We start from the raw sequence: 14144 nt of genomic DNA, 5'->3' as shown, positions 1-14144 counted from the left end.
CAGACGGTGAACAGAAAAGCATATAAAAGGTTTATATAATAAACTCTGCTGTACACACAAAAACATATTATAAAACGTTAACCAGTCAAGTCCATCACTAACACTGATTCAAGTACCCAACAATAGTCATTGGAGTTCATAAAAAATAATGGCAATGTGTTGACTCAAAAATGAAGTATGTTTTGGTTCGACTGAGATAAGGAAAACATGTATTTAAACAAAATGGTCATATGCTCACATAACATGAAGTACAGTACTTTTATTGCACAAAACAATACGTAGAATAACTTCTCACTATGGTAACACTTGACCTTTTCTGTAAACCTGGTACCCTCACTTTTGATAAAATGTACATTTATAACACTGTCATTACATTACACACTACTTAATGTCAAGTAAACATAGGCACTCATTTCCTCATTATAAAACACCAGCATCAAACAACTGGACAAGATTGTCACTTTTCATCAGTGAAGCATTTTTACAGACACCATCCATCACCATATCATCTACTCTGCCTCATCATACTCATTCTTTCTTCAGTTCACCTCATCCAGTTCCCCACTACATCCCAAACCAACAGAATTAACTACAAACTAACAAGTACTACATTACATATACATGGGCCGTGTGCATTTTCTGCTGGTGTATCCTGAGGCAGTTCCTCTCTGAGAACATCTTCCCACTGTCTATACAGGCAATGGCCTCTCTCCCTTATGGACTTTCTGGTGCATCTTCAGCTGGTGCTGGTGGGAGATCATCCTCTCACAGGTGGCAGCCGAAAGATTTTCAACCCCGTGTGCATCCTCTGGTGGATATCCACCTATTTGGGGAAACTGAAGACTTTCCCACAGAATGAACACGGGAAGCTCTTCTCTTTGCCACCAGATCTGCTGATAGCATCACTACTACTGTCATTTGTCAATGGGCTTGTGTTGCCATTTAGTGCTGAGGCACTGGCATTGTCTGAGGTCTGGTTTAACAGAAGGAGAGTGTGAGAAGGACAAAGACCAGGGAGTGTCTGTGTTGTCACAGGGTCCATGTTCCAGTTGATAGATCCTATAGAAGGCAGGCTGAAGGCAGCACCTGTTAGGGGGTTAACCTGAGGCGTCATCAGTCTCTCTGAATAAGGACTATAGGGGCAGGACCGGGGAATCGCATGCCAAGTCTCTGTCTGTTCCCATATGGACACCTCCCCGTCCCCGCAGACCACATCACATATGGACTCCCTGGTCTCAGGCAGTCTGTTGTCATGAATACTAAGTTTGGTTGTTGCTTTGACTGTCTGTTTCTGGTTGTGGTTAACAGTGTTGTTTTCATCTATGTCGCTTATGGTCCTGGCCTGCTTGGTGATGTCATCAAAAATCTCTGAAGCTGGAGTCTTATATTTCCCTCTCTAACTTTAAGCATCAGCTGTTTGAGCAGCTTCCCGATCACTGTACCTGTACACAGCCAATCTGTAAATAGCACACCCGACTACCTCATCCCCATAGTATTACTTACCCTCTTGCTCTTTTGCACCCCAGTATCTCTACTTGCACATCATCACCTGCACATCTACCACTCCAGTATTAATGCTAAATTGTAATTATTTTCGCATATAGGGCCTATTTATTGCCTACCTCCCTAATCTTCTACATTTGCACTCACTGTACATATTTTTCTTTTGTGTTATTGACTGCACATTTGTTTATGTGTAAGTCTGTGTTGTTTCTTCTGTCGCACTGATTTTCTTTATCTTGGCCAGGTCGCAGTTGTAAATGAGAACTTGTTCTCAACTGGCCTACCTGGTTAAATAAAGGTGAAATAAAAATATATAAATAAAATCCCCAGGGGCCTTCGTTGCACAAGTCTGGGAATCCAAGAAGGCTGCCCATTCTCCTCTGTTATCCTCCAGCCAACCACTTGCAGGAAGAGGTTAGAAAATAGACTTTAAAAAAATGGTGAACTTTTTTTTTTTTTTTTTTTTTTTTCAATTATCTGGTCAAGTTCATACATTGAGTGTTTTTGTTTTTAAACATACTTTAAGTTGTATATTATGTCAATGTCATTTTATGAATGAAGAAAAATAATAGCCAGGCTTATCACTATTCTCATTGAAGATATATTACTGTATGTAGGCTATATGTATTTCTCCCTTACCATCTTTAGTCCACTCAGCAGATCAATACTCTCTGGTCTGTCTTCTATAGTCTCCTCTTTGACTAGCCACAGATCAATCTTCCCATCCTCCATGTCTACTGACTGTAAGAGATACAGAGTGTGAGGATGTTGGATCAAGAAATCTGATATGAGCACCCTGCTATGGAGCATCTTCTGGTTGGGCAATGAGGGATTGCTGAGTACTATGCAAACATGTTAGTTGATTTGATACTATGCAAACGTGGAGATCGAATATCTTTCCATATAATCTTATTCATTATGATTTAAAAGGCAAAACTGATCCTAAATCAGTACTCCTACTTTGGAGAGGCTTTGTGTATACAGGCCCTGACCTAAAACCATTCAGACAGTAGTTCACAGTGGGCTCACCTCAGTGAGACTGTATGTGGTCCTGTGCTGCTCAACTGGTTCCTCTGTGGGTTCAGGAAGTGTAGTCTGGTTGTCCTCCATGACCATGGTTCCCAAGACCGTCCTCACCCCCCTCCTCCTTCACCAGCAGCACCTCTGGACCCTCCTCCTCCTGGAAGAGACAGGTGATAGATTATAGACATACACTCCCTCAGGTACACACACAGATAAACACACTTTGTTTACCCATCCCCACTATGTTTCAGTCCTGTACTGTAGTTACAGAATGACTTCATTGTTGTTAAACCCATCATGGTGGACATAAAATGATGTGTGTAAAAAAGTTGCTTTTAGTCATCATCAGACAAACCTGACTAAACTATTTTGACATGTACAGTAGGTGTTTATTGTGTGGGTATGTACAAGTATATTTAGTAAGTGTATATTGGTTATAAAGCGCTGTCTGATGTATGCAGAATAGGGTGAGATCAGATGTGATGTATACTAAAGAGAGTCTCAAAAGTCAGACTGAAAAGTCCCATTTTGGGTTTATTATTGATGAACAAGTTTTAAATACACCGTATGAAAACCACATACACATGCCTCAAATAAAAATCATCATGAACTTGATAAACTGCATAAAATGTAATAATTTTCTCATTAAAAGCGTTTTAGGATAATTTTTTTTTGTAGTTGAATGGAAGTAATTGAATAGTTATGTCAACATATAACCTACACAGTGCAAACAAGATGTAACTGACTTTTTAGGCGTATATATGCCTTATATATCACACAATGTCTGAATGCAATATTCTACCCAGGAATATTCAACACTTTAATCTGTTGCTCTCCTTTTTCCCAAATGCATCTGTGGATCTTTTCTGCTGACGACAATGAAAATTCAACTTTGCCTTTAATGCAGGGTTTGATCTCAACATCAGAAGCTATTGAGTGGAATGGTTACTTTCTATGTTATAGAGTGGAATGGTTTTTCTGCTGGTGTATCCTGAGGTAGCTCCTCTCTGAGAACTTCTTCCCGCAGTGCGTACAGGCGAACGGCTTCTCTCCCGTGTGTACTCTCTGGTGCCTCTTCAGGTCACCAGTCTGGGCGAAGCACATGTGACACTGGGCACAGCTGAACGGTTTCTCCCCTGTGTGGACCCTCTGGTGCCTCTTCAGGTTGCCAGCATGGGTGAAGCACATGTGACACTGGGTACAGCTGAAGGGTTTCTCCCCTGTGTGGACCCTCTGGTGGATCTCCACCTTCTGGGAGCAGCTGAAGCCTTTGTTACAGAACATGCAGAGGAACCGCTTCTCTTTACTGCCCGGTGTTGCTTCCCCTCTCCGCGCCTTGGCTCTTTGGTCTTTTGAGTTCAATACCTGATCGAAAAGAACCTGGCCGTGTGAATCGGAAGGTGCCATCGACGTGGACACTGGGTGTAAAGGGGAGTGGGTTGCAACATTTAGATTTGTCTCTAAACTTTCCCTGTAATCTAAGAAGTCATTAGTGTTGCCCTGCGAGTGTCCTTCTCCTAAGTGAGTCTCGTCTGCATTCCAGTTAGCCTCTTTCTCTTTCCCGACCGTTGTTGCCCCCCCTCCACAAGCCTGGGCTATAGCCCTGTCGTTTAAATGTAATACCTGATCGAAAATCACCCGGCCGTGTGAATCGGAAGGTGCCATTGATGTGGACACTGGGTCGCGATCCCTGAACGTGTGTAAAGGGGAGTGGGTGGCGACATTTAGATTTCCCCTGTAATTTAAGAAATCTCTGCCCTGTGAGTGTCCGTCTCCTAGGTGACTATCTGCATTCCATGTGGGAGGAGTGTCGCCCTCCACTTTCACAGTAACCTCATCTACGACTATAACCTCCCCTTTCTTATCTGGGCACCCTTCAGAGTATACACTACTACTGTACCGGTTCCAGTCCCCTCTAGACAGATCAGTCTGGGTCTCTAAACCCAAGGGCATGTTGTCAGGGTCCACCTCTGTAGCGTAAGAACAAGACAGATCATCAATGCCAGTGTCTGACGCATCACCATCTCCACAGGAATTAACTGACCCCTGGCTCTGGTGAAACACCATTAAGTACTCTGAGCCTGGAGCAGGAACACAGCCCAGTCTCTCGGAGTCTGATCGGTGGTTAGATCCTGTATGTAAGAGCCTTTGTGTTACAGTTAAAGTCTCTGTCTCCGTCTCGGTCTTGAGGACGGCGTTCGGCGTTCCACTGACCTCCATGATGCTGGATCGGGTCCTAGCCTGGGGCACGGCAGCGGTGGTGAGGTCCTCGGGGGCTACAGGGGGCACCACTCCATGCGCTGCTCCAGTCTGGATGTCTCTGCTGTGTCGTGGGTCCTCATCTCCTTCAGACCTCTCCAGCTTGACCCCAGGACCTGCAGCTTCTGCAGCTTCTGCATTTGCAGACTGACACAAGAAGAGGGTAGATTGTTAGCAGTACATGAGTAGAATTGGATAATAATGTTGTAGGGAAGTCACAAGCTCCTCTGGCAGAGAAATGAGGATGTTACATGTAAGCAAGTGAATAGCTGAGGGGAGCCTTTCTGAAATAAACTGGCCACATTTGATGTACTGTAATGTTGATGTAATACTATTACACTAACCTCTATCACGATAACGTGCTGAGTTGAGGTTCCACTCCCCTCATCAACAGTGATTGGTTGGTCATCTCTCCATGTATTGTGTCTTGTTGGCTTCACAAAGCTCCTGTTGCCTCCAGTGAGATGTCCTTCACCTGAGAGAGTGATTGGGAGTAAAGAGGTGGTTAGGTTTGCTACTGTCAATGCTTAATGCTTATACTGTACACTATTGACAGTTTTGACATTATGTAGAATTGGCAAGAATTTAAGGTAACACATAATACATTAATCTATAAATAGTAAAGTTATGTTCAATGCATCAGTTTTATTTAAGCAGTAAATGTTTTATCTGATTAGAATATGATAGTGTCTATTTTTGCAAGTTAACTAAAGGATAATTATTGCATACTAACTAAAAACTGACCAAAACCCAATTCCAGTTAACCTAGTTTAGTTAACCGAAACTCGATTTTGAATTTCATTACTTCAGGCATAAATGAGCTTTTAGATCAGGAAAGTTTATTCTCACGACCTTTACACGACAGTATGTTAAATACAGTTATATTTTAAGTTACTTTACTGCTTTGGGTGATAAAAGCGCTAATAGTGCATTCATATTTTTTAACGTTGACGTAATCATTATTTCCTATATTTTGTCTAACACTTCTACCTGCAAAAGGACCAACTGCACGGACAACCGGCAAAGTAAGTACAATTATTTTATTAAGCATTCTGGCTTGTAGAGGTCCTGAAAGAAAACTTTCCTGATCAGGTCTCCCAACAATGGTTAACACATCTAAAGTCAAACATGTGCAGATTTGAACAGGGCGACAGGCCCCTCAACCTCGGCAAATTGTACCTCTTGCCATTCCTCTGTATCGGTCAAGGATTTTGACACTACTGGAACGACTGGCTAGGACGCGCTCTCGTGCCATCTTCAGTTCCAGAAGCTGTAGTTTCCTCTGCAATGCCCGGTTTTCTTTCTGGCTTTGAGTTATTTCCAAACGAAACACTGCGTAGTCGTCGTCTACCAGTTTACAGACCTCTGCCACGGCTGCATTCGCTAGCACCTCCATAATGGAGGCTATTTGAGTATGAAAAATCATACAGTTAGCTAGCATTAGCAGCTAAATAGTTAGCGTTACCTAGATAACAGATCTATCAACCAAGTCCCGTCTACAACGCGAATTAAAGACTACCAGGGGTAAGTATGATAGTGTGCAGTTAAATGAGTCATATTCTGAGTTCCATGGTGTCAATACATGGCTAAATAACAATATAAACGCTAACGTGGACATTTGTCTTGGTCACTGTCCACTTCCGTGTACACTTTTTCAATGGTTTGGCAACGAACTTTAGTGATACATTACCGCCACCAACTGGACTGGAGTGTGTACCAGAGACAGGGTAGGTCTAAAGTTGAACCCTACCCAATTAAACTGTTCATCATGGATACCATTTGCAAATCATTTGCTTTATTATTTTACTGGACTGATGGTACCGGCATCTGATGGTCATAGTGCTTTCAAGACAACTGGAAACTAGAGATCAAATCATGACGTCAGTGATCTTCAGGTCCAGAAGTCAGAGCTCTAGAAAGATGCCCGAGTTTCTGGCTTGGAATTCATGGTTGGATGGGGACACTGTCTTCCACTTGATGCCAAAACGACTTTTCCCAGTCAGATCTATTTTTTTTTCCTCCAGAGTTCCCAGTTGTTTTGAACAAGGCATTTGTCTCAGCGGAGGGACGGAGAGCGCAGCAGAGTGTCTGAGACGGACCAGACAGAGGGGACACTTTCTTCCACTTGATGCCGAAACTTGATTTGCACTGCATCTACCACGTGCCCAAATTTATACTGTTCCTATGACCAGAGAAAGTGAAATATTCCTTGATATTAAAATAAACACGAAGAGCTGCTAATAATAATAAAAACACAGGGCTATCGATACACTTCGCTACTCATTCATTGCAGCTGCATCATGAGTGGAAGTAGGGAGAAGCATGTTTTGCAACAGTGTTGACAGTGCTGAATAAAATCTTAGACATGAACTCACTCAAAAACAGCAGCTCTTTGCTGTATTCTCTCTGGTAATGGTTTTAAGGTTATGAATTCTTTTGTATCAAACTTTGCTGTGGCCGGGGTCGTTATTAAAGAAGGATTTTTTCGCCTTGAGACAATTGAGACATGGATTGTGTATGTGTGCCATTCAGGGGGTGAATGGGAAAGACAGAATATTTAAGTGCCTTTGAACAGGGTATCGTAGTAGGTGCCAGGCACAACGGTTTGTGTCCAGAACTGAAATGCTGCTGGGTTTTTCAAACTCAACAGTTTCCCATGTGTATCAAGAATGGTCCACCACCCAAAGGATATCAAGTCAACTTGACAACTGTGGGAAGCATTGGAGCCAACATGGGCCAGCATCCCTGTCGAACGCTTTGACACCTTGTAGAGTCCATCCTCTGACGAGTCCATGCTCTGGGGTGTAATTCAATATTAGGAAGGTTTTCCTAATATATACTCAGTGTATATTAGTCCCGTGGCTAAGTGTAACATTTTAAGGATAATTGTGACTTTTGTGATCGAGGCCCCACATTTCACACACAACTAGCTATAGTGTCATTGCAGATTTTACATATTACCCCCCTGGCGGCCAACCAGCTCCATGGGGCCATATTAGACAGGATTCACATGGCCATATCTACAGTTGAAGTCAGAAGTTTACATACACTTAGGTTGGAGTCATTAAAACTTGTTTTTCAACCACTCCACAAATTTCTTGTTAACAAACTATAGTTTTGGCAAGTCGGTTAGGACATCTACTTTGCATGACACAAGTAATTTTTCCAACAATTGTTTACAGACATATTATTTCACTTATAATTCACTGTATCGCAATTACAGTGGGCCAGAAGTCTATGTACACTAAGTTGACTGTGCCTTTAAAAAGCTTGGAAAATTCCAGAAATTATGTCATGGATTTAGAAGCTTCTGATAGCCTAATTGACATAATTTGAGTCAATTGGAGGTGTACCTGTAGATGTATTTCAAGGCCTACCTTCAAACTCAGTGCCTCTTTGCTTGACATCATGGGGAAATCAAAAGAAATCAGCCAAGACCTCAGAAAAAAAATTGTAGACCTCCACAAGTCTGGTTCATCCTTGGGAGCAATTTCCAAATGCCTGAAGGTACCACGTTCATCTGTACAAACAATAGCACGCAAGTATAAACACCTTGGGACCACGCAGCCATCATACCGCTCAGGAAGGAGACGCATTCTGTGGTCAGATGAAGCAGATGCTAAACTACAGGACTGTTTTGCTGTCACAGATTGGAACATGTTCCGGGATTCTTCCGATGACATTGAGGAATACACCACATCAGTCACGGGCTTTATCAATAAGTGCATTGAGGACGTCGTCCCCACAGTGACTGTACGTACATACCCCAACCAGAAGCCATGGATTACAGGCAACATTCGCACTGAGCTAATTGTTACGAAGTGGGAATAAAATAGATTTAATTGTAATTTTTTTGGTCGACAATCCACTCAAAATACTCTAATGTCAAAGTGGAAGACAAATCATATTTTTTTAAGATAAAAAAAAAAGCTTAACTAAAATATACTCGTTGCACAAGTCTTCACCCCTTTGTTTAGGCAAGCCTAAATTAGTTCAGGAGTAAAGTTTGGCTTAACAAATCCCATAATAAGTTACATGGACTCACTGAGTGAAATAATAGGGGTTGACTTGATTTTTAAATGACTAACCCTTCCTCTCTCCCCCATACATAAGGTCCCTCAATCAAGTATTGAATTTCAAGCACAGATTCAACTACAAAGACCAGGGAGCTTTTCGAAAGCCTCAAAGGAGGACAGTGATTGGTAGATGGGTAACAATAACAAATCAAACATTGAATATCTCTTTAAGCATGGTCAAGTTAATAATTATGCTGTGGATTTTGTATTAAACCACCCACACACAAAAGATACAGTTGTCCTTCTGAGCTGCAGGACAGGAATTAAATTGCTAAGGAATGTTACCTTGAGGCCATTGGTGATTTTAAAACAGCTAGAGTTCAATGGCTGTGATGGGAGAAAACAACTGAGAATGTATCAATAACATTGTAGTGACTCCACAATAATGACCTAAATGACCGCGTGAAAAGAAGAATACAAATATACAGGGTAAAAATATTCCAAAACATGCATCTTGTATGCAATAAGGCACTAAAGTAATACTGCAAAAAATACTCTGCAAATGAATAAAAAATATCCCCTCAAAAAGCCTTATGTTTGGGGCAAATCCAATCCTTATTTTCAAGCATGGTGGTGGCTGCATCATGGTATGGGTATGCTTGACAATGGCAAATACTGGGGAGTTTTTCAGGATAAAAATAAACTGGATGGAGCTAAGCACAGGCAAAATCCTGGAGGAAAACCAGAGTCTGGAAGAGGAATTCACCTTTCAGCATGCCAACACAATGCCAAATATTTGTGTTGGCTAAATCTACACTGGAGTAACTTACCAAGAAAACGGTGAATGTTCTTGAGTGGCCAAGTTACAGTTTTGACTTAAATCGTCTTGAAAATATATTGCAAATATTGACAGAGCTTGAAGAATTTTGAAAAGAATAATGGGCAAATATTGCACAATCAAGGTGTGCGAAGCTCTTAGAGACTTACCCAAGAAGTCTCTCAACTGTAGATGCCAAAGGTGTTTTATAACAGATTGACTCAGAGAGCTAAATACTTATGCAATGACTATATTTGAGTTATAAGTTGTATTAATATATGTATTTTTTTTACTTCGTTACAAAATGTGAAGAAATCCAAGGGGTCTGAATACTTTTGCAAGGTACTGTATATGTAATCTTTAAAATGTTAGTAGAAAAGTGCTAAAAAAAGTGCCCCAAAAAAATCTACTCACATTAAATTCTTGAATATACAGTACTTTCATACACATTTTTAGCATTTTCCATTTAAACACTTAAAGAACAACTGCCCCTACAAACCAACTAATCCCTTTGAAAGCGGCCTGTGCCATCAAGTGTCAAAATGTACAAAATGTAAATAGGATAATGTTTGTCATAAAGGCAACCTTCTAAAACTGAGTTTAGAACCTTTGCGTCACAACGAGTAAATTAAGGTTGGGTTTGGATTACAATTATGTCAACAATTCATGCCCCCTTTTTGCCTAGTGGTGGAGCTCGTTTTGTATGGCCGGTGCCCCGGGTGGGGGTAGATTTTTTCCCCAAGGACCAATGGAATGGACTAAAATAAGCAAACTCCACCCATCTGGGGCACTGGGCTATGCAAATAAAACTCGACCATTAGCACGTGGTGGCAACGTGTTATCTACGAAAATACTTGGTGAGTTTGCTTTGCGTGGCCCTGTGCCAGCGGAGAGCACTTCTTTGGAGGACCAATGGAATGATCGAAAATGAGCATACCCACCCACTCGGAGCACCCGGGTCATGCAAAACAAACTCTTCCACTGGAATGTCTTTCCCAGAAAGTGGTTAGTAACGTTACTTGCCCTTTCTCGGGAAATAGATACTCTAGTGAAAATGGCAGTCTTTGTCTAGAGAATCATTGTACCATCTAAACCTCTGAAAGATCCTAAAACCTAAAATATATTGTATCTGTTTGAAGCTGGTATAAATAGGGAAGCATATAAATAGTGCACAGAACAGATCTACCGCTTCTTAGACTATCATTCAATGCTAATGAAAGCTCTAACTCACATTTCTATGTGAATTTGGTCCAGTCGCCCCAAAAAGTTACACATTGCAGCTTTAAGGTCAGTTACAACTACTTCTGGTACAAAGTCACGGATACTTACAGATCCTTTGGAAATAATTGGTATATGTCTAGAAGGTATTCGGCACAGAGCAATACCAAAGTATTTCATATAAGAACTGTGGACGCCATGTGCGCCTCACAAAAGACCTTATCCAACTTCAAGGGGCCCATGTCCAGTTTGACAATGTACAGAAAGTCAGCAGGACCATTGGAGAGCAGACATACCTCATGCAGCGATTTAATAAAGACTGTGAGCTGAAGCCAGAGTCTGGAAAGCACTTAATCTCAAGTAGATCGTACTTGTTCATAAATTGCATGTTCACTTTTCTCCGCGACTTCAATAAATAATCCAGATTTGGAAAAATCAATGATCAGTGGATTGAATGACTTTAATGTAAATTAACGTGAAGTTGCCGTTTTTGGCTGAGCAGTATTTCTGTCTGCAATAAAGCCATTTTGTGGGGAAAAACTCATTCTGATTGGCGGAGCCTGGCTCCCCAGTGGGTGGACCTATGCCCTCCAAGGCCCACCCATGGCTGCACCCCTGCCTATTCATGTGAAATCCATAGATTTGGACATCATTTATTTATTTTAATTGACTGATTTCTTTATATGAACTGTAACTCAGTAAAATATTTGAACTTGTTGCGTTTATAGATGTACAGTGCCTTTGCGAAAGTATTCGGCCCCCTTGAACTTTGCGACCTTTTGCCACATTTCAGGCTTCAAACATAAAGATATAAAAATGTATTTTTTTTATGAAGAATCAACAACAAGTGGGACACAATCATGAAGTGGAACGACATTTATTGGATATTTCAAACTTTTTTAACAAATCAAAAACTGAAAAATTGGGCGTGCAAAATTATTCAGCCCCTTTACTTTCAGTGCAGCAAACTCTCTCCAGAAGTTCAGTGAGGATCTCTGAATGATCCAATGTTGACCTAAATGACTAATGATGATAAATACAATCCACCTGTGTGTAATCAAGTCTCCGTATAAATGCACCTGCACTGTGATAGTCTCAGAGGTCCGTCAAAAGCGCAGAGAGCATCATGAAGAACAAGGAACACACCAGGCAGGTCCGAGATACTGTTGTGAAGAAGTTTAAAGCCGGATTTGGATACAAAAAGATTTCCCAAGCTTTAAACATCCCAAGGAGCACTGTGCAAGCGATAATATTGAAATGGAAGGAGTATCAGACCACTGCAAATCTACCAAGACCTGGCCGTCCCTCTAAACTTTCAGCTCATACAAGGAGAAGACTGATCAGAGATGCAGCCAAGAGGCCCATGATCACTCTGGATGAACTGCAGAGATCTACAGCTGAGGTGGGAGACTCTGTCCATAGGACAACAATCAGTCGTATATTGCACAAATCTGGCCTTTATGGAAGAGTGGCAAGAAGAAAGCCATTTCTTAAAGATATCCATAAAAAGTGTTGTTTAAAGTTTGCCACAAGCCACCTGGGAGACACACCAAACATGTGGAAGAAGGTGCTCTGGTCAGATGAAACCAAAATTGAACTTTTTGGCAACAATGCAAAACGTTATGTTTGGCGTAAAAGCAACACAGCTGAACACACCATCCCCACTGTCAAACATGGTGGTGGCAGCATCATGGTTTGGGCCTGCTTTTCTTCAGCAGGGACAGGGAAGATGGTTAACATTGATGGGAAGATGGATGGAGCCAAATACAGGACCATTCTGGAAGAAAACCTGATGGAGTCTGCAAAAGACCTGAGACTGGGACGGAGATTTGTCTTCCAACAAGACAATGATCCAAAACATAAAGCAAAATCTACAATGGAATGGTTCAAAAATAAACATATCCAGGTGTTAGAATGGCCAAGTCAAAGTCCAGACCTGAATCCAATCGAGAATCTGTGGAAAGAACTGAAAACTGCTGTTCACAAATGCTCTCCATCCAACCTCACTGAGCTCGAGCTGTTTTGCAAGGAGGAATGGGAAAAAATTTCAGTCTCTCGATGTGCAAAACTGATAGACATACCCCAAGCGACTTACAGCTGTAATCGCAGCAAAAGGTGGCGCTACAAAGTATTAACTTAAGGGGGCTGAATAATTTTGCACGCCCAATTTTTCAGTTTTTGATTTGTTAAAAGTTTGAAATATCCAATAAATGTCGTTCCACTTCATGATTGTGTCCCACTTGTTGTTGATTCTTCACAAAAAAATACAGTTTTATATTGTTATGTTTGAAGCCTGAAATGTGGCAAAAGGTCGCAAAGTTCAAGGGGGCCGAATACTTTCGCAAGGCACTGTATATATATATATATTTTTTAAGAAAAAATAACTTGGTTCAACTGCTTACCTAACTTCTTCCTCTTTTATCCTCATCGCCATATGTAGTATCTTGTAATCTACTACAAAAACTCCCCCCTACAGAAGACACCTTCATCCAATGACTTTTGTGTAATGTAATGGAAATGAGAGTCATGATCAAAGACTAGGAGCGATTATGCATAAAAGGAGCATTTACAATTAATCCAACCAGGTCTAATAGCTGAAGTGAATGATATTATATATAGCCTATCAACGTGGGATGACGGCTAACCACTGCAACAGGACTGCGTGAATCAACATGCCAACAGTGATATGCGATGCAGTGATGAGAAACATAAGTACAGAAATAGGGGAAAGTGAGGTGTGTTGTCACACTTTTCACGCTGTCTAACATTTACTGGGCACAATACATCACAATGGTATAAAATGTCATACCAAATGAAAGAAGGAAGTCTTGGGCACATATGTTGTAATGACATCTTCATGTGTTATTTCAGTACGGAGTTGTAGACCGTTAAAAAGAGAGTGTGTACTTGTGACAATTTGCCCCATCAGCAGGTATATTGTCACACTACGTCGGGTAAATCATCACATTGGATTATCAACAAATAAGAACACAACTAATTAATTGTGAATATCAAAATAAAAACAATCATGCCTAGAGAATCTGGCAAATCATGTATTTCAATCAAAAACAATAATACTGACAGAGCACACATTAATTAAGTGGTACGACCACTTTACTTTGAACTTTGAAAACGAACGTTCTCTGGCGTAAACATAGATCCACTGTAATTGTTGGAATCGGAATGTAATGTAATGCTGCAGATAAGACTTTAAACATTTAAGCAAGTTAACAGAACAGACGTGGTGTTTAAATACGCTAATGCACAGTTTAGTAACAGCCTATACGACATACATCCCGTATCTGACT

The 14144-nt window shown here is 41.1% G+C and overlaps 2 protein-coding genes across 3 annotated transcripts in view; both read right to left on the bottom strand.

The window, feature by feature from the left end:
* Window positions 1–14144, bottom strand: part of LOC110534611 (uncharacterized) — a 42665-nt gene that overhangs the window by 1338 nt on the left and 27183 nt on the right. The window lies entirely within an intron of this gene.
* Window positions 246–7747, bottom strand: LOC110534621 (uncharacterized). Of its 2 annotated transcripts, XR_016483867.1 has the most exons (5): window positions 5965–7747; window positions 5130–5260; window positions 4741–4932; window positions 2533–2683; window positions 246–2244 (listed from the first exon to the last, which is right to left on the bottom strand). XR_016483867.1 is itself a non-coding variant. In XM_021619539.3 (3 exons), the coding sequence occupies exons 1-3, from the start codon at window positions 6224–6226 to the stop codon at window positions 3484–3486; spliced, it is 1842 nt and encodes a 613-aa protein (XP_021475214.3). In that variant the 5' UTR covers window positions 6227–7747; the 3' UTR covers window positions 3035–3483. The 2 variants fall into 2 exon arrangements, 1 of the variants encoding a protein (XP_021475214.3); XM_021619539.3 differs by lacking the exons at window positions 246–2244; window positions 2533–2683 and having other exon boundaries at window positions 3035–4932.

The sequence above is a fragment of the Oncorhynchus mykiss genome, chromosome 10 (genome assembly GCF_057628025.1).
Source record: "Oncorhynchus mykiss isolate SJ-2025 chromosome 10, ASM5762802v1, whole genome shotgun sequence".
NCBI classification, from domain to species: domain Eukaryota; kingdom Metazoa; phylum Chordata; class Actinopteri; order Salmoniformes; family Salmonidae; genus Oncorhynchus; species Oncorhynchus mykiss.
Note: the sequence above shows the minus strand (reverse complement) of the source record. Positions and strands in the feature narration are given on the sequence as shown.